The sequence below is a fragment of the Hippoglossus hippoglossus genome, chromosome 17 (genome assembly GCF_009819705.1).
Source record: "Hippoglossus hippoglossus isolate fHipHip1 chromosome 17, fHipHip1.pri, whole genome shotgun sequence".
In the NCBI taxonomy this organism is placed as follows: Eukaryota; Metazoa; Chordata; class Actinopteri; order Pleuronectiformes; family Pleuronectidae; genus Hippoglossus; species Hippoglossus hippoglossus.
In genome coordinates, this window is record NC_047167.1 from 564,398 (window position 1) to 585,303 (window position 20,906).

The 20,906-nt window shown below is 41.5% G+C and overlaps 1 protein-coding gene across 3 annotated transcripts in view; it reads left to right on the forward strand.

Annotated features, from left to right (window-relative positions):
• Positions 1-260: 260 nt before the first annotated feature.
• LOC117777768 (junctophilin-1-like) overlaps positions 261-20,906 on the forward strand; it is a 31,583-nt gene continuing 10,937 nt past the window's right edge. For all 3 annotated transcript variants that reach the window (XR_004616661.1, XM_034612706.1, XM_034612708.1), the window contains exons 1-2: positions 261-893; positions 18,053-18,812. Coding sequence is in view for 2 of the 3 variants with exons in the window: in XM_034612706.1 (XP_034468597.1) it covers positions 515-893; positions 18,053-18,812 (1,139 nt within the window). In the remaining variant the exon portion in view is untranslated. The remainder of the gene's footprint in view (positions 894-18,052; positions 18,813-20,906) is intronic.

The following is a 20,906-nucleotide window of genomic DNA, read 5'->3' on the forward strand; positions in this document are numbered from 1 at the left end:
TCATTAAAAATCAGGAAAGTTGTGGAATTCAAAAGCAAGCATTTTATAGCCTAAATTGAAAGTCAGGGAATTGAACCATTGTATTGGGAACGTATTGACGTAGGTAATGATTTGATTTGTAAGTTGAATTTAAAGATATACTCTATACTACAAATGATTAGCCAATGGTGTTCTCCGATCCGGGTAACGTCGGTAGATTTCCTGCATTTACTTTGAAAGTCAAACAGGAAGCCTTGCTTAGTTTGACCACGGAGAACTTGGCACACACTTCGGTGTGGGGAGAGTGGTCTGACGCTCAGCCGCGGAGCGACCGGCCGCCTCTCACCCTCCTTCAGCCCGCTCAGAGGAACCGCAGCGCTCTGCCGATGCGCCCAGCAGCCGCCGTCACTCCCCGCTCCCTCACACCTGTACCCAGAGCTCGTCTCCTCACCGGGGCTTCGCTCTCAGCACCGCCCCCCAGCACACTCTGGACTTCACTGTAAGACCTCAGGTAGCACTCTCAACTCCCTTCTGAATGACGGGCGGTCGGTTCGACTTTGACGATGGCGGCACATACTGCGGAGGCTGGGAGGACGGCAAAGCCCACGGCCACGGTGTGTGCACGGGACCCAAGGGCCAGGGCGAGTACTCTGGCTCCTGGTCTAACGGCTTCGAAGTGGTCGGCGTGTACACCTGGCCCAGCGGGAACGTGTTCCATGGCTACTGGGCGCAGGGCAGGCGCCATGGACTCGGTGTAGAGACCAAAGGGAGGTGGATTTACCGGGGCGAGTGGACTCACGGGTTCAAGGGCCGGTACGGGGTCCGGCAGAGCCAGAACACACCGGCCAGGTATGAGGGCACCTGGAGTAACGGACTGCAGGATGGCTACGGCGTGGAGACGTACGGTGATGGAGGTGAGCGGGGGACGGGGTCGCTGTTTGGACATATAATAACAATATAATCAAACCACTTTGGAAAGTCGTCCTAAATTGATTTGATCCACCTCACGCCGCTGCCTCATTATTGTGATGGAGGCAAATGTTTAATGTGTTGCTCGATGGAAACACAGGAAACAGCTGTTGTGGAACTTTGACTAAAATTGAATTTGGATCACATTCTGACCTAATGGAGCACATACCAACATAAGTGACCTGGCTGTGACACACATCTCAGTATGAAGTTCGAAATGACTATATGGAAGTTGTGTGAGTATATTTGGTCAAACTGAAAAACCCTTTGGGACACTCGTTCCTTACACCCACCATGCACAGTGCAGGGGATGGAACAGTCTGTGCCTCTCACGGATCAACATCAGATTACACACACACACACACACACACACAGAACCTCTTCGAAACACGCTTGGAACCATTCAGATGAAAATTGTTCAGTACTCCGCATAGTGGAAAAAAGAGACATGATTATCTTCTCAGCCATCTTTGTTTTAATTATGATTTATTATTTTACCATTAAGTGTACAAAATGTTTTTCATCATTATGTATAGAAGAGGATTGTGGAGATACCTTTAGGACACCGAGTGATTTCAGGCCACATCATTGGTTTATTATCTGATCTGAATATGTGCTAATCGGAGATGCACAAACATGAGCTAGATCTTAATTGGTTTTTCATCGGTTCACAATGCATTATGGGACATTTTGATTATACTATGGAGATGGTGGAAATTGTGACTAGGTATTCAGACAGTACTACAAAAATAGCAAACACACATGCATATACACATGAGATACACAGTGCACTATGAATAGTGAATGACAGATTATTATTTAGGCTATGGTTAGTTTCCCCTTGATCTAATGTCTGTGCACTAGGTTAGTGTGGTGTTTTGTGAATGACGCCCTGCCATTCAGTGCCATGAATTTGATTCAGCCGACCTAATTGATCGTTGTTCAACAGTTGGTTACTTATATGTGACATAGTTATGAGTCTCAGCTTGTAGCAGGATGGTGAAATGTTAGGTTGTATCAGTAGCAGAGCTTGGCACCTGCATTATGAATGACTAACCACACTATATCAACATGTATTGCAATTGTATTTATAATACAAATAAAATGAATGATGTGAATCCCTTATAATATACAGAGAATAGCCAGCAAACAATGACACATTGAAGGTGAACCAGCACATTCAATGAAACACAATGTGCTGATTGTGGATGTAGTTCCAGTTATTGTAATGTTTTAGGAGAGTTAGTTCCATGTGATGGTTAAACTGGACAAAGTGACTGACAGCAACAGGTGGTCGGCCATGTTCAGGAGGTGGAGGGGCTCAGTTTACCCTGTGAGCTGTGCAGCTATGTCATCATATTCACTCATGATATATTAGATTTGTAGTAATATCACACACTCGTGCTTCCTTTACACAGCACACATTTATTTCAGGAATTTTCACAGAGTTTGTGTTTATTCTGAGTAACTCTTGTATGATTTGTTAAGGAAGCACGACATGAGTGAAAATATAATGTCAGCGCATAAACAGCAGAACCTTGAACTTTTATTTTCTTTTTTGCTTGTTCTTTCTCTTATCTTGCTGCCTGATGTTGTTTTTCTGATGCCCTCAGTTTTCCACTTAAATATATAGTAATATAATAGTAGTAACAAGAGTCACTTTCTGCAGAAACTTGAGCAGTAGCACATAGCTGCAGCGATACAAGTGTAATTTTGACTGTAATAATAGGAAAATGGAAAACTCAGTTGTAAAGTTAGAGATAAATTAAAATGAATAATTACTTCCCACTGAAAACTCAGCTGAAGTAAAATCAGTGGTATTCCTCATGGCTCAGTGAGTTTTCACTAGTAGGCCTACAATCTATACATATTTAAAATGTCATAGTCTGTTCCATTCTTCAGTGTCTTCACTGTCACTGGTGAGTTGTGTTTTTGTAGAGTAGACAGAATAATACTGACCACTATGTCTTCATCACAGAGTAGTATAGCAAACTGTTCACATGGTTAGATTATTTGTGTTTAATTACTTGTTCTTTATTTAATCAGACCCAACTGATTTTCTGTTGTTAAGACAACATTGTATGCTGATGCTGTTGAGAAGTCTGGCTCATTTAGTCAAAAGTATAAATGTGTGTTGAGAGTCAGGTCAAGTTCTGTCAGTTTGTCTTGAGTTGAGCTCACACATAGTGGTGCGTATCTCTCCCTTATACAACGATACAATAAGAAAGATGTGTTTCAATAGGGTTCAATTTGGTGCTATACAATGCAATCTCATACAATTCTTTATCTAGATATATTATAATTTATATTATAAATGAGAATAGGACAATTCTATTAAAGAATTGCCTACTTTAAGTAGCTATTTTATACAAGACCGGAGAATCCCAAGTATTTTTTTGTTGCTTCATGACAGTGTAAAGAAATGGAAGCTGGGATATATGTATTCAGAACTACATGTTATTGAGACGGATAGACAAAAAGACTGTAGGTCTACTGTATGAACAAACATTTTTGACAAAATGAACATAAAGTGAAGTTTGTCTGGCATACCCATGATCAGCTGCATAACTTTGGCAGGTAGTGAGGGTAAAATATGAAAAAGAAAGAAAGAAGCCCTAGCACGTTTAAGCTCTCTTCATTGTGCTAATTGTGTTAGCATCTACAAATGTCCTCTTTGCCTTAAATGTTTCACGTGGTGAGTGTTTAGGTTTGTCATTGTAACACTGTTCTTATTACAGAGCATACATGAAGCTGACATTTCCATCATTCTCACAAATCTTAAGCGCTTCCATACCTGATTTTAGACTTGATGGTGTAGTGTAAACCAAGGTCCACTGGACCCTTTACTTACAGTCTTTGTTAGTGGCGTATCAATTCATGACTTGTTTATACCATACACAAAGCATGGGGGTTTACAAGGCAGGTAGGACCCAACAAAAGATGTAATCCAGCTGCATCATGGGAAATGTAGGATCCAACAGTTTTGCATCTTGAGCTTTACACCATGCGGAACAGGGTGGCATATCTCATACCTGTCTTTTTTTACATGTGTCTGACATGAATTCCCTATCTTTATGGAAGTTCACGTTAAATTTGGTGCCAGACTGAAAGCTAACCAGACTAATGTGTTACACGAAGCACCATAATCACCTATAGAATTAGAATAGAAGTTTACTTCTGCATTCCATTTTGTCTTTCATAACACGTTTTTGTTCAGTCCTTTTACTTGAGTAAAACATGTACTCTCACCTTCATATATCATATTAGTGTTCCTCCTTCTCTAACAAGAAAAGGGTGTGTGGAGCTACTTTTACCCACTGCTGGTTATATGAAACCATTAGGGGCCTCTCTCTCTCCCACTCTCTCTATCTTTAGTTCTGCCCTGCACCTTGATGTGGCAAGAATTGATCCATCTCACTGTCAAATTGTTCTTAGCAAGTGCATCATGATTTTATATGTTTATCATTGCTTCCACTGGTCATTTAAAAAGCAGTGCAGATGTAGTTTGCAAGGTAATGTGTTGAGTAAAGCAAAGTTACATCAGGTCCAGTGATTTGTTTTCAGTTCATTAGCAGGAGTTAATAGGAGTGACACACAGCAACTAAGTCAACTAATGTATACACTCATGGAATTTTCATTAAACAGAACGTTGTAAACTCACGAATAACATCCTCTCTGGCTGTAGTCACTTTCCTGTAACGAAGTACAGCAGCCTGGTGTCACATAAAGGCAGAAGAACCAAACCAAATGACCTTGACTACACAAGCTAATGTAGTCAATTCATCATCTTTTATATTAAAATTGTATTTGTATAGCCCATATTTACAATTTGCACTTCGCCTCATGGGGCTTATCAAGGTGTGACATCCTCTGCATTTAACCGTCTACAAAAGTAAAGAAAAGCTACCAAAAAAGTTGAAACCTCAGTCAGAGTCACATGTGAGGGATCCCTCTCCCAGGAAGGACAGACGTCCAATAGATGCTGCGTGCAGCAGAGCACATCAACAAAATAACAATATTTACAACATTTATGAGAAAACACAGTCTCCAAATGGAAAGGTTTATACATTTTTAAAGTATCTATGCACAAGAAAAGGTCAGACAGAGTAGCAATGGCAATTGTCATGATAGTGGTATTGCCAATCGTGGTAGTATATGCGAGTAGGAATATTGTATATCTAAGCAATCGAGTTGTAATAATAATCCACGATCAGCTGCTTCCACGACCACAGCCATGATCCACGATGTGGCCACTGCAGCAATCCTGGATCCGCAATGATAAAGCACAAGGACTCCGTGTTGGTATTTTGTTGTAAGAAGTCAAGTCAGTCACATGTATTGATGAGACATTAATATAATGAATAGGGAGAGGAGGAAAGAGAAGCTCCATATGTCGTGTTTCCCCTGAAAATCTAGACCTTTAGCAGCATAACTAAGAGCTGGTCATTGGCAGACCTGAGCCAGCTCTAACTATAAGCCTAATCAAAAAGGAAGGTTTTAAGCCTACTCTTAAACGTAGAGATGGTGTCTGCCTCCCAAACTGAAACTGGAAGATGATTCAACAGGAGAGGAGCTTGATAGCTGAAGGCTCTGACTCCTATATGGTACTATGAGCTCTTAAAGGTATGATGGCGCCATATCATCAAGGTGAATGTAGGTAAACAGCTCCAGTTCCTTTCATCAGTTTTTCATTCAGATTTCTATGGTGCCAATGTGAGTGCAGAGTGCAGTCATATTTTCTTGTGTAACAATTAGAAATTTACCCTGTCTGTGTTTCATGTCACATTCAGCTGGAAAAAAAAATCTATAGTTGAATAGAAAAAGAGACCGAAAACTATTTGCTATTGTAGATGTGGGGTTTCCACAAATTACATCTGAGGCCTAGAAAAATAAAGATGTTTTTGAACATGAACACAAACAGATTTTGCAGTAATAACAGAACAACAAGGACAAGGATCACTTGCACCCCGAGGTATCACAGATCCCGTCTGCACTGGGCTTTAGTGAGTCTGGACTTCCAGCTCTATTGGCTACTTGGGTGGAGGAGTCATGGCAAGTAAACATGCCATTAATCAGTATGTTACTATATTTACCAAGGGCTCCACTAAGTAAATAAATTTGATCCATATTACTGTAATTTTCCACAATTTATTATTTAATTTTCGAGAGGCTATTCAGATGTCTTCAAAGGATTATTTCACAAGGCAAGATAGCTGCTCCAGTTATGTTTAGCCAGTGGCACCCAACTGACTTCCCAGTGTCTCAAGTTACTTCCATCTTTTAAAATAGCACATTCTCACATTCTCCAGCTGAATGCATCGGGGCAAGAGGCTGAACTCTCCTTACCAGACCACGGAGCTGTTTCTCAAAATACATTTTTTAGACTCAGACACACTTTTGTTCAGGTGTGTGACTCAAGCTGTGCTCTTACTGATTTAGTCACTGAAGTAGGTTAACTTTAGTATGATTACATAGCATTAACTCAAGTACATGATCAACCGATTAAAGTCTTTACAGCTTTTCTTATTAATTAAAATATTGACTACATGGCCACCAATATCACTTTACGATGATATACATTACAGGCTCCTTTGGTCATGTGACAGGAATGGTAAAGGTAAAGTATGGCACTTTAGTGAGAGTATTAGCGCTGACATCTGTATAATTTTTTGTCATATTCAGTAACAGGTGATACCTGACACACTGCACATTGACAGATTTATTGGAAAGTACCTACTCTGAACTTTCAAAGAAATGTCCTTTTTTTATTATCTTGTTATCATAGCTAGCATTATCTGAGCATGGTTTATTGTGGTGAACACCACTCACAGCTCTGAGGCAGTGATTATTATCTCACTTTAAAGCATCACGATGCAACTCTTACACCTGAAAATGGCAACTTCAAAATTAGTTTGATGGTTTACTGACTTGAAAAGGAAGAATGTTAACTCTTTCATTCCCACTCCTCTCCCTAAACACTTGCACTTACATTCTTGCAGCATGTAATTCTCGGTGAGCTTTAATTGCCAGAATCAGGTACAGCATGTTCAAGAGTATTGCTGGTGCAGCAAGTCGGGAATCATAGGTAATATCCACCATTCAGTTGTGTTTCAGTTCAGTAAGTGTGACTAGGCTGTCAGAGCTCCAGTCAAATGATGGATAGGTAGAACCACTTAATCACTTAGACATTGAGCCCAACAGAATTAATCACAGTGTTATATGAGTTATAAAGTGTTAGGGCTGTAATCGTACACAAATCACGGTTCAATATGTACCTCAGTTTTGAGGTCACGGTTCGGTACGTTTTCAGTACAGTGGAATCAAGGAACAGAAAACATTAACCTTTTTTTATTTCTTTTCATTCAACCCTGGTTAACTATGTCTTTGTCTTTCTTACCTAAGTAATTTTTACAAAAGTTAAATAAAATACAAAAGATACTCTCATAACTAAATAAATAAAAATAGTAAAATAAATATCAATTAAGGTGCAGGTAATTGTATTGTATCATTGATGGCGGCTGTGGCTAAGGGGTAGAGTGGTCATCCTCCAACCAGAAGGTCAGCAGTTCTATCCCAGTCTCCCCCATCTGCATGCCGAAGTTTGGCAAGATGCTGAACCCCGAATTGCCCCTCATAGGAAAAAAAAGTGCTGCTAATAGATGCACTGTATGAATGTGTGTGTGAATGGGTGAATAGCAAACTGTACTGTAAAGCGCTTTGTGTGGTCATCAAGACTAGAAAATCGCAATATAAATACAAAAATCAAACCATTTACCATTATTCAATATATGCATTTAGATACGAGGGGTGTTTGAAACCTGCGTTCTCAACAACAGAGAATGGTCGCATGTCGGCTGCTATAAAAACACATATGTAGCTCATTATCGCTATGAGATGGACTGAATTATTTGCAATCGGCAGCTTTAATGCGGCAGGGAGCTGGGTTTGCACAGAACTCGTTTTTTCCTTGTCCTACTAATGTTATTTCCAATGTAAGCGGACATCTCTTTCGTGATGCCGTTCCAAACGAGTTGGCATGTTTGATGTGCTAAGAGCTACATATCCGATTGCAGTTGGGCAATGTCGGCTTTTGTATGATCCACTTTTCATTGTTCGCTGTCATAGTTGACTGTGAAACTGAAGTGTTCCCACACAGCAAACTTAAATGATGAGGGAGGGTCTTCACTCTCCTGTGTGTCTGCGGTCGCTATGACAATGAGCCGACAGCACATCCAGTCCTTCTATAAAGTTGACCCTCGGAATTTGAGACCTCTACGCAGACAAATAAAGTTCCGCACATGGACTCGCTGCATTCGTTCAGTACACATGCGTACTGAACCAAAAGGTCCGTACCGAAAATGTTCAGATGGATACGAGTACCGTTACCCCTATAAAGTGTTGCTTTAAAACTGAAAAACATCTGACTGACAGAATGTTTAACAAGTAGACCAGTAACTGTAAGCAAACCCAAGTTATATAAAACTTAACCCTAGTGCTGCTGATTAGTCTGTGCTTTGTTTGAGATGACGGGTCAGGCTAATATTGTATAGACAGCCAGGTGCTGACTGTACTGACTAACATCATCAGTATGTCACGATCCTGTATCGTGTTGGCCCCTGATTGTGGATAGTGGTGGTGGGCTATGATCGAGGTTGCAGCCAACGGTGGACCCTAATGGCGTCATAGGATCACGACGATGGATTGTGGATTATGGTTGCATCTGATTGTGGTGGTGGATCCTGATCGTGGTGGCAGCTGATCGAGGACTATAATTACAACAAGACTGCTTGATATACAATATGCCTACTCGGATACTCTACCATTACTGACAATATCTCCTCAATTAATTTACTTTACATTATGCTTCAAACTGTTTATTCCAATCAATGTTGTAAATACTCTTATTTTTCTGATGGTCAATCAGATTGATCATCTGATTGCAGCCAGAGGGAATGTCACAAATCAAAGTATGATGGTTCGTATTACATTTCAGTTCATGCTTATGTAGCTTATTTTATACCAATGAACTCTAGATTTATTGATGGTTTATAAATATTATTTGATGCACAAGGCTGTGAGTTAACTTTTTACCACATAACACTATTGTTACAGGCCATAAAGTTTTGCCATCTCTACAAGCAATCACAGGTAGTGCAGTTTATCACTTAAACAGGTATTCCTTTATTGTATTCAAGGCACACAAACTCAAAACCGTAACAACAAACAATGTAGTTATCTATTTAAATTCATATCATCATATGTAATTGTATTTATATTGATTTAAGAAAGTGTGTTAATCACCAATAAAGGCTGCTGTACACTAGAGGATAATCAGGACCATTTTGGACCCAATTTGCCCCTTCTGACAATCGCGTGTGAGGGGTTCAGAAAATAATCTTCATGCTACCTATTGAGTCAGAGCCTCCCCAATGTCATCAAACATGTTTGATATTTACTATAATCGGCTCCAACAGAAATAGACAATGAGCGCGAGCTGACTGGGAACCGTCACCTACCGGCAGTTGCGTACTTGTATAGATGCAACTAAAAACAGCAATACATTTCCAACTCAACTCCAGCTCGCGCTGAAAAATGGCAAAGCCAATTCCACCTTCTCAGCCATGACAAAATCCATCGTTTTTTTTCTTTTGGGGTTTTTCGCTTCAAAAAGAGCACACAACGTTGGCCCTCTTCCATGTCTGTTTTTGGTCTGAAGTCACTTTCATTCATGCGAGTGTTCCACACTCCAGGTTAGAAGGTGGCGGTAGTGCACCTAAAAGTTGTTTGCCAACCGCCATTAGGATTTGTTGGTATAGATGGGCAGAGTAGGATTACTACTCTTACCGATCCTGCTTATCGATTCGGTACTTCTACTTCTTCCACTAAACATCACAGATTTAACTTATAATTTTGTTAAATCAAAGCCTAAAGTTGACTAGATAAACTATCTACAGTCTTTAATAATTTAGCTGTAGGGTGTCTGAACCCATGTCTTATTGTGGGACTAGGTGTTTGATATATGGATTATTGACAAAAGGAGATATTTTACACACTAATACACTACAACTACTAAGCCACCTAGCTAGCTCAAACAGAGATACAGGTTCAGACAAGAACACAGTTGTGGCTGCTCACTCAACGATAGTTAAAAAATGGCTAAAAACTAAAAGAGTAAGCTGAAAACTACAGCTGCACAATATATCGAAAATGTATGTATGAAATGTCATCGCGATATCAGCATGCGCAATACACGCATCGCAAAACACTGCTTGAACTGCGATAAATGGTATTCCATGTGCCATGTATTCACGCTCTGCATGTCAATATATTTGACCAATCAGATGAAGCCCTGCTGCCCTAGATAATAAATTAAAGATATTCAGATCATTGTTGGGTTTTTCCATAAATTAATCATTGTCAGAAAAAGAGAATAGAGAGAGAACAGAGAATTGCGAGGCGGCTCTGTCGTATCTCGCTCTGCCTCCTCCCGACTAAGTTCTACTGTGGAAATATCCAGTGATCGCATTTGTCCTGGGTCAAATTCATCACTTTGAGCGATTGGTTATATAAAAGAATTGGGTAGCTTATTTATGGTAGTCCCAGAACCTGAGGGAAAAGTGACGGTGCTCAGCAAATTACTGACAGAGCCGCTAAAAACTGTATTTTCACGGTCAAAACGTGTATGAAAAAAAAAAAACGATCACTGTAAGCGAACTTAGTGGAAGTGTGCATGGCTCTCTGGGTGTCTGCCCCGGACTTGGTGGTGCTGTGGCCGGGCTGTGCGCCTTCTCACTTGGGCTGTGGAGCTGTCCGTGGTCCCTGCGGTCGTAACCAGGTGAAACATTTTCAATAAAACCATATTGCTGGAATGAAAATATTGCTTTTCATTTTCTTTTCAGTGTCTGCAAAGACCACTTACTGTATGGGGTCTATGTTAGTGAAACCAAAACATGCATCCTAATATCATGCAGCGCAACTGAAAACCATTGTACATGGGTATTAGTGTTGTGGATTGATCTAGGTACAAATTTCAACATTTTAAGACAAAGACTTTCAATTCTACACTTTGTGTGGCTAACAAGATAGCTGCTTTTGTGGCTATAGCTATTGGCTGGTCTGGATCAGGTGCCATATGTGGTGGAAGTTTTCATTATAAACCATCCCCTTCACATAAAAAACAGTCATTGAAGTCTGAGTGTGCAGATTGAGGGAGAGGAGAAAGCAGACTGCGTGGGTTGAGTACAGTGATTGAGCAGTTACTGCCAAATGATCAATAGAATTATGGCAGAAGAATTATTTAAGAAAATAATAATTTCCTCTCTGATTTAGTGCATCTCCAAGCACACATTTTGAGAGCTGTGGAGAGGCTTTTATAAGGAATAGTGAGTTTCCCAGTTCAGATGATCAGTCGACACAGACACACAGTCATTGCACCAAGACACAGAGACAAAGACACTGAGTGGGTAGGTGTGTCTTAGCTCCACTTCCCAGAACTGCGTTTTAAGGTTATTTTTGGACTATCCAGGGTAGAAGGACTTAGCCAAACTTAGAGGTGAAGTGCAATGTCCTGTTTCCTACTGCCTCCACTGAAATTGACCCATCTTGAGGTTGCCAAAGATATATGCTGACTACACACTAGTAAAAAACATGACTAGGATTATTTTAGAATCAATTTAGGCCAATAGATCCCTTTCACCTAAATCGTACACACTGAACCTTTACTTAGTGGGATCTGAATTTGGTCTATTGACAGCAGCTTGAATATTTATTTTTTTGAGTTTCTTTTTTTTTGTAGAAAGGAATAGAATAGCACATGAGCATACAAATAGTTCCAGTTTGCCAAAATGTAAATATACAGTGTATAAGCCAAAAAGTCATAGCATGTGAGAGCATATCTCACTGAATCCTTGGCAACAGTATCCTTCCTGTTTACTGTAGTTTTTGGGTTAATTTACAATAAAAACAATAACCATAAACTTGGCATATCTACTCCATCTAAATTGTCCATCTTATGGGCTTACTGCTCGAATCCTAGTAGCCTTGCTGCCATCACACTGCACTTGACATGTTGTTCAAGTAAATATAGCAATGAAATAAAATTCAGAGTGAAGTGTGTGTTTTCTCTGCAGATGTATTGCACAACGGACATACCCTTTCCTATCAGGAAAAGCACAGAAGTGTATTAAATAAAGTTAAAAATAACTGTTCAGTTTAGCCCTGGCTTACTTTGACCCTTACATATAGTGAAGCCACCATTAATGGTTTTACATACTTTTATTTGTGCTTGTACTGCCATGACAAATTACATGATATGAAAATTGGACACTTTCAAATTCAGGGGATGTATATCTAATAAAAAATTCAAATAATGAAGTAAATAAATGAAATATCAGTGATTAAAGGCACAATTGTGAAGGTCTCGCTAGCCGATGACGCTAGCTATCCAACCAGCTAAACACTCTCAAAATACTCCACGGCATAGATGTCAACTTTCACAAGGTTTAATGAGTTGGTTGAAACTGTAAAAACAAAACAGACATGGCAAATTATAATCTGGCTCACAGAGCTAGTTAAATAATCAACAACACATGGCGGCTTGTATCTCAAAGACACGGTGATACACGTTAGCTTAGCGTAGCCGCTCTGCAATACTGACGCTGTAAACTTAATCCCACATAAACATATGGCAGAATAACCCACTGGTTATAAGGACACAATTTGTCTGTCAAAAATACTTACAGACGTTGCGTTAGCTTGCAAGAACAATAAACACAGGTTAAACGTAGAGCTGATGTCTGTAAATAACACAAATAAAACTAACCATGAACTACTTCCGGGGGATTTACACCTCAAACCCTGACACAGGAAGCTAAACACGTTTCCTGGATATGTGTTTTGTACCTGAACTATAGCTAAATGCTGTTACATAGCTAAATAGAACGCATAAATGAGTCCGTTTTTGGAGACAGAAGCAGAACCACTTCTGTAACAGGACGAGAAAAGGTACTTTTAGTTCCGTCCTTGAGGTCCTCCGCCTCAACTCTCTGAACTAATCCATCCCTGCCTGTAAAAGTCTTTGTGATTATGGCCATGGGCCATTCGTTTCTCTGAGACTTATTGTCTTTCAAGAGAACAATGTCCCTGTCTTGAAGGTTTGACCTTTTTGACTGCCACTTGTGAAGGTATCCACGTCTCCACCTGCTCCAAAAGGTGTCTGCCAGGTTTTGAACTTGCTTCCACTGCTCTTTAAAGAGGTCCGCTCTTTCAAAGTAACCTGGAGGAGGTGGTGTAGAGCCTGTTTTGAGGGTCAAGAGCATTGCTGGGGTGAGGATTGGAGGTGATTCTGGATCCAATGATACTGGGATAAGAGGTCTTGTGTTCATGATTGCTGCCACCTCAGCCATGAGTGTTACCAGAACTTCATGCGTAGAGTAGTGTAGACGATCGATGCTGATCATCCGTTCCCATGCGCCACCCATCTGGGACGTGTGTGGTGGGTTAAAACACCCAGGTGCAGTTCTGTGTACTCAGGTACTTCTCCACTGGGTTGAAGCCCAGATTTGTAGTGTTCATTTCCAACTCTCGAGAGGCACCTACAAAATTTGTGCCACAGTCAGACCGTATTTGTTACGCTGGACCCCTGACTGCAAAGAATCTTCTTAAGGCATTGATAAAGCTGCTGGCACTCATTGCCTCAATAACTTCGATATGCACTGCCCTTGAACACATGCATGAGAACATTATTGCCCATCTTTTAGAGTTGGAATGTCCTCCTCTTGTGCGTCATTAGACAACCTCCCATGGCCCGAAGACGTCAACACCTACGTAAGTGAAGGGAGGTGCTACCTGCAGCCGTTCAGCTGGTAGGTCCGACATCTGTTGATGCTCTGTCTTTCCCCTTAGCTTACTGCAAGTGACGCATTTGAAAAGCAGACTGCTGATGCAGCGTTTTGCTCCTACCAACCAGAATCCTGCAGGTCGAATAGCAGGATTCTGGTGAGATGCCTTCCCTGATGTTTCACTTCCTCGTGATGTTGATACACCAGCAGGAATGATAATGGGGGGAAGTTGATCCGTGCTCAGAGTGACCTATGAGACATTCTTCTCTCAGAAGTCCATTGTTACCTACAACAGGGTGCAACTTCCACAGGCTGCTTGAGGATAGGATGTTGGATCCTCAGGTTACATATTTGAGCTCCTCTGCATAACACTTGTTTTGGACGCTCCTCACAATGCACACCTTGGCTTTTGTCAGTTCTTCCTCTGTTGGGTGACAGATGTGCCACCCACGACACTTGTTGTTGACAGAGTGGGAGAAGTAGCTATGTGGATCAAGTGTGCCATTGCTGTGACAAGAATGTTATACTTTGATATGTTATAAAGCTTGAGGGTGCACCACATGTTAGGTAACATGTATGAGACTCGTCACTTCAGGTCGTACCTCAGAGTCGAAGGCAGGATCGATGAGGTCGTAGGTCTTTTCAGACTTAGGTGGGTTCGAGGACGCATTCTTAAGAAAGGCCGGTCCTGTGAGCCATGGCGTACTGTTGAGAGTGCTGGTGGCACAGATCTTGATCCAACGTCCGCTGGATTCAGGTCTGTATGGATGTACTTCCATTGGCCAGCACATGGTGACTGATTTTGGATGCATCCTAGCACGACCTTGCTATCCGTGTAGTATGTGATGTTGTCGAATGTTACATCCCCTTCAGCGACTATCAGCTCAGTGATCTCCACTGCAAGTACAGCCACACACAGTTCGAGTCTTGGGACTGTAAGTCCAGGCTGGGGAGCCAAATTTGTTTTCCAAAAGACAAAGCCAACCTCAGTTTGTCCTGCATGGCTAGTCACCTTAATGTAGGCCACAGCTGCAATTACTTTCACTGAAGCTTCTGCAAGACACAGAGTTCATTTGTTTTTGCACCTGCAGTAGAAAAAGATGCATAAGGGCGTGGGATCTGGAGTTCCTGTTAATCTTGGAGTGACTCTTTCTACCTAGTCCAGTCCATTTCCATATCTTTAGGGAGTGGCGAGTCCCAGTCTTCCGCTTGCATGGTTAGCTCTCTGAGTATCAGCCTACCACGCACAGAGACCGGTGCAAGGAACCCAAGGGGGTGGTAAAGACTGTTTACCATAGACTAGGGCTGGGGCATAGCGTCGACATAATAAACATCATCGCTTATGTAAATACGTCGACTCAGGACCCAGAAGCCGCTCTATACGGACCCAGACCTGTTATTAGATTGTGACGGACCGTTTATAGTTTAACCTGCGCAAAAACACCTCAGTAGAGTTTAATTTACTGAACAAGAGAAAGTGGGAACAAAGTGAAAAGTTAAAGCTGTTCAGTTGTTAATGTTTGTTGAGATTGTTTATATGTGAAATGTAGTCATATACAGTCCCTGACAAAAGTCTTGTCGCTTGGGTACAAGTTGACCTTAAGTGCCCCTCAAATATATTTGTAATCAATTTTTTTTTACAAGAAATGGCTAATTTCAATCCCAACAGCTTTTGAAATAATGTTTTGGTGCCAAACGAAACTGCTGAAAAGCATTCTAACGTTCACAGCTTGGTAAAGCCCACTGAGTCAGTTTTTGCAAAGACAAAAGTCTTGTCGCCTTGTCATATGATCAAGCACCCAATCCTAAATTACAGCCTCACCTGTGATCAATAATTGATCAATCAATTAGTGGGTGTGTATAAAAAGAACCCCAGCACACCAGACCTTCACATCAACTGCAACTTGACCTCTGACAACATGCCTAAGATTCACCCTGAGACCAAAGCGTTGATTATCAAGAGGCTGAAGACCAGATCCACTGCTGAGGTGGCTGATACCTTCAATGTGTCTCAGCGTCAAGTACAAAGAATAAGAAAAAGATTTGAAGAGACTGGAGATGTTTTTGACAAGCCCAGGTCCGGCAGACCCCGCAAGACAACTGCTCGGGAGGACCGTTTGTTGGCTCGAAAATCCAAGGCCAGCCCCTTTTCCACTGCAGCAGAGCTCCACCAGGCCTGGTCACCTCAAGTCCCCGTGTCAACCAGGACAGTTTGTAGAATTCTGTCTCGAAATGGCCTCCATGGTCGAATCAGTGCCCAGAAACTAGCACTAAACAAAAGGCAATTAAAAAAACGTGTGGCATTTGCCAAGGCCCATAGTTTTTTTCAATGAAGATAACATTAAATTAATCAGAAATACACTCTATACATTGTTAATGTGGTAAATGACTATTCTAGGTGGAAACGTCTGGTTTTTAATGAAATATCTACATAGGTGTATAGAGGCCCATTTCCAGCAACTATCACTCCAGTGTTCTAATGGTACATTGTGTTTGCTAATCGCCTTAGAAGACTAATGGATGATTAGAAAACCCTTGAAAACCCTTGTGCAATTATGTTAGCACAGCTGAAAACTGTTTTGCTGGTGAGAGAAGCTATAAAACTGGCCTTCCTTTGAGCTAGTTGAGTATCTGGAGCATCACATTTGTGGGTTCGATTATACTCTCAAAATGGCCAGAAAAAGAGAACTTTCATGTGAAACCCGCCAGTCTATTCTTGTTCTTAGAAATGAAGGCTATTCCATGCGAGAAATTGCGAAGAAACTGAAAATTTCCTACAACGGTGTGTACTACTCCCTTCAGAGAACAGCACAAACGGGCTCTAACCAGAGTAGAAAGAGAAGTGGGAGGCCCCGGTGCACAACTCAGCAAGAAGACAAGTATATTAGAGTCTCTAGTTTGAGAAATAGACACCTCACAGGTCCTCAACTGGCAGCTTCTTTAAATGGTACCCGCAAAACGCCAGTGTCAACGTCTACAGTGAAGAGGCGACTCCGGGATGCTGGCCTTCTAGGCAGAGTGGCAAAGAAAAAGCCATATGTGAGACTGGCCAAGAAAAAGAAAAGATTGATATGGGCAAAAGAACACAGACATTGGACAGAGGAAGATTGGAAAAAAAGTGTTATGGACAGACGAATCAAAGTTTGAGGTGTTTGGATCACACAGAAGAACATTTGTGAGACGCAGAACAGGTGAAAAGATGCTGGAAGAGTGCCTGACGCCACCTGTCAAGCATGGTGGAGGTAATGTGATGGTCTGGGGCTGCTTTGGTGCTGGTAAAGTGGGAGATTTGTACAAGGTAAAAGGGATTTTAAATAAGGAAGGCTATCACTCCATTTTGCAACGCCATGCCATACCCTGTGGACAGCGCTTGATTGGAGCCAATTTCCTCCTACAACAGGACAATGACCCAAAGCACACCTCCAAATTATGCAAGAACTATTTAGGGAAGAAGCAGGCAGCTGGTATGCTGTCTGTAATGGAGTGGCCAGCGCAGTCACCAGATCTCAACCCCATTGAGCTGTTGTGGGAGCAGCTTGACCGTATGGTACGCAAGAAGTGCCCATCAAGCCTATCCAACTTGTGGGAGGTGCTTCAGGAAGCGTGGGGTGAAATGTCTACAGATTACCTCAACAAATTAACAGCTAGAATGCCAAAGGTCTGCAATGCTGTAATTGCTGCAAATGGAGCATTCTTTGACGAAAGCAAAGTTTGAAGAACAAAATTAATATTTCAAATAAAAATCATTATTTCTAACCTTGTCAATGTCTTGACTATATTTTCTATTAATTTTGCAACTCATTTGATAAATAAAAGTGTGAGTTTTCATGGAAAACACGAAATTGTCTGGGTGACCCCAAACTTTTGAACGGTAGTGTATATGTGTGTGTAGATTTTGTTTTATGTAACCAAGTAATTGTTGCAGCTGTAGCTATGTCAGAGTCAGTGTAAATATTTTGTGGTAGTATTTCTATACAATTCAATAACATTTATTTGCATAGCACTAAATACATAACATAACATACATTATCTCAAGGCACTTTACATATTTAGGCCAAGACCTTACAATATTATGGAGAAAGTGTAAAACTGACAGTGATTATTCAACCATCAGCAAAAACCAATGCGTTCTTGTATTCCATGTTTGCTTATATTCAATGACCTCTGTCAATAACTGTAATTTTTATGTACTGCTTTATCTGATTTCTGTATTTTACTGTTCACTCATGGTCTGTCTTTTTCTCTCCCACATTCTGTCCTTGTAGGTACTTATCAGGGTCAGTGGACTGGTGGAATGCGTCATGGCTATGGTGTACGTCAAAGTGTCCCATATGGTATGGCCTCTGTCATCCGCTCGCCTCTAAGAACCTCGCTGGCTTCTCTCCGCAGTGAGCAGAGTAATGGCACAGTATTGCGTGACAGCCTGTCTGACAGCCCTGCTGGCACACGTGGTGGCTTCGTACTCAACTTCCACTCAGATGGCGAAGGTTCAGAGAAGAAGAAGAGTCTTTTCCGACGTGGCTCCCTCTTCGGCAGCCTTCAGCGACTGCGAAAATCAGACTCGCGCTCGTCGATTTCCAGTAAGCGTAGCTCAGCACACAGTGACACCACCATGAGCCGCATCAGTTCAAGTGACGCCAACTCCACTATTAGCTTTGGAGACGGAGAGCCGGGCGATGATTACCTGACTCAGGAGGACAATGTGGATGCCCTCACCACTGAGTCCTACATGGGCGAGTGGAAGAACGACAAGCGCAGCGGCTTTGGTGTCTCTGAGCGCTCTAATGGCATGAAGTATGAAGGTGAGTGGTTGAACAATAAGCGCCATGGCTATGGCTGCACCATCTTCCCTAACGGCACCAAGGAAGAAGGGAAGTATAAGAACAACGTGCTGGCCAGGGGCATAAAGAAGCAGCTGATCCCACTGAAGAACACCAAGACCAAACAGAAGGTGGATCGAGCCGTCGAAGGAGCAGTGAGAGCAGCAGCCATCGCCAGGACCAAAGTGGAGATTGCCATCTCCAGGTAAAATTCCCTTTGTAAAATAATATCAGAAAACCACAACTAAATCTCATATTACCCGTTTTTTCTTTTGCATTAAGGGGTGAGAATATAGGGAGAAATGTCTAATACAAAATGGACTCTTACAGCATTGAAACAACATCATTGTAAACACAGTTCTCCTGTGCAATGAGTGAGTATTACTGTGGACATTTAGTTTGACCTCTTAATAAAGTGGTTTAGATGATCAGGTTTCCAACATGTTCGATTGTCTGACTCATGTGTGTCTTTTCCTGTTGGAGACTTTGTTGTTGTAAAATACCAGAATTCCCCCCGTAAGTGATCTGTCACCAAGAGTTACTTGAAGAGGTTCATATAGAATCAACTTACTTAGTGAGCTAACATGAGAAAATGTTCTAGGGGATTTACCCTTGTTTCTTTTTTGCCCAGTTTCAAATAATAGTTTACAGTATATCATGATACTTTTGTGAAGCAGTTCCTCATCAACAGCAGTCAATCTCTGAGGCGTCAGTTCTGGTGATATCGTGGCTGTAGTACAGTATATGTATACACAGTATATATCATGGTAAAAACCAAAATATGTTATTGGTTTGCGACAGGAAAGTTGGTGTTTTCATGTGGACATGTAAGAGAGCTCATTCTACTGTAGCTGCCACAGCAGATGAACACATCTGCAGCAGAGTCTGTTTTTTCTCTTTGTATGAGGGTGTTTTCATACATGCACCTTTCAATGCAGTTAAATCAGATCCAGATTCATTCATTTTACCCATTTATTCAATGAACACAGTTTTCACACAGTGTGGACTAAAATAACCACCTTAAGACCCATTAGAGTAGGTGGTCTTGGTCTGGTCTCATACAAACTGTGGTTCGCTTGTGGAAGGAACTCGATCCAGCCTTGATCTGACCCAACTACCACATTTTCTCTGCAGTTTTGAGCTTAGAGGCGCCTGTCGGAATGATGTATCTTTACCTGTATTTTCTGTGTCTCTCCCACCCTAGACACATCTCATGGTCTCACATGGTTTGTCCTGATGCATTGTGGTTTGCTTGTATTTTTCTATTTTAAAAGAAACCTAACCAAGAGAAAACTGAGTTAGAACAGGTCAAACAAACCATTGGTGTAAAAACACCCACAGTCTCCATTAGTCTTCCCTGTTGTGTAGATGGGTGGAAGAAACATCTCTAGGTCCAACAATGTTTGTATGATGTATGCAGATTGTCATTTATGAACATTTGACAATGGTTTCTCGTATTATTATGTTACCCAGCAACCCTTTACACTATGCATGAGCACTGGACACATGAGTGCATATCTCTGTGTGCGTGCTTGGATTGAGACAGACATTAGTACATGCTCAGACAGTCCAGTGTAGTGAGAGCGGTTGTTTGAATTTAGGAAATGGAGATACAGTCTTTGCTTGTTGTAGTGAAGATAATCAACATTGGTCAGAGCTTTCAGCTTGCATCACTTCTCCCATCATCTGGGCAAAGTAGAGAGAAAGTAGGAACAAAGTGAGGAAACAGAGAGATAGGTCAAGAGAGTAGGTGAGTGGGCTAAGAGAGAGGGTGGGGTGAGAGAAAAAGAGAGAGAGAGAGAAAGACAGAAAGCGAGAAGCAAGTAGGCACAGTCTTGTGTGTGTGTGTGTGTGTGCGTGTGTGCGTGCGTGCGTGCGTGCGTGCGTGCGTGCGTGCGTGCGTGCGTATTGAGTGCATCAAAAGTAAGTGCCTGTCTAAAAAAGGCCAGGGAAGAGGAAGCATACAGGAATACTGTCTCACACTGCCCCAGCTACACACACAGAGTCAGGCAGTCTGTCAGTCAGTAGTGTAGTGTTCTGGTATTTTCGTTGATCAGTGTGGAGAACAGTCTGAACTGTGTGGTTGACACGACTAACCTTTGAAATGGGGCTGCCTTAGTTTTGTTTCTGTTATGGCTCTGGGTTAGTTATGTGTGAATTTAACTATAAATACTTTACATTAAAATATTGAATGGGTGTAATCAGTTGTAGACATTTGAACGGAGCACATTTTGGCCTTCTAAACTGTGAGTGGGAAATACGGACTGAAACATATTTGATAAAATGCCTTATTCACTTG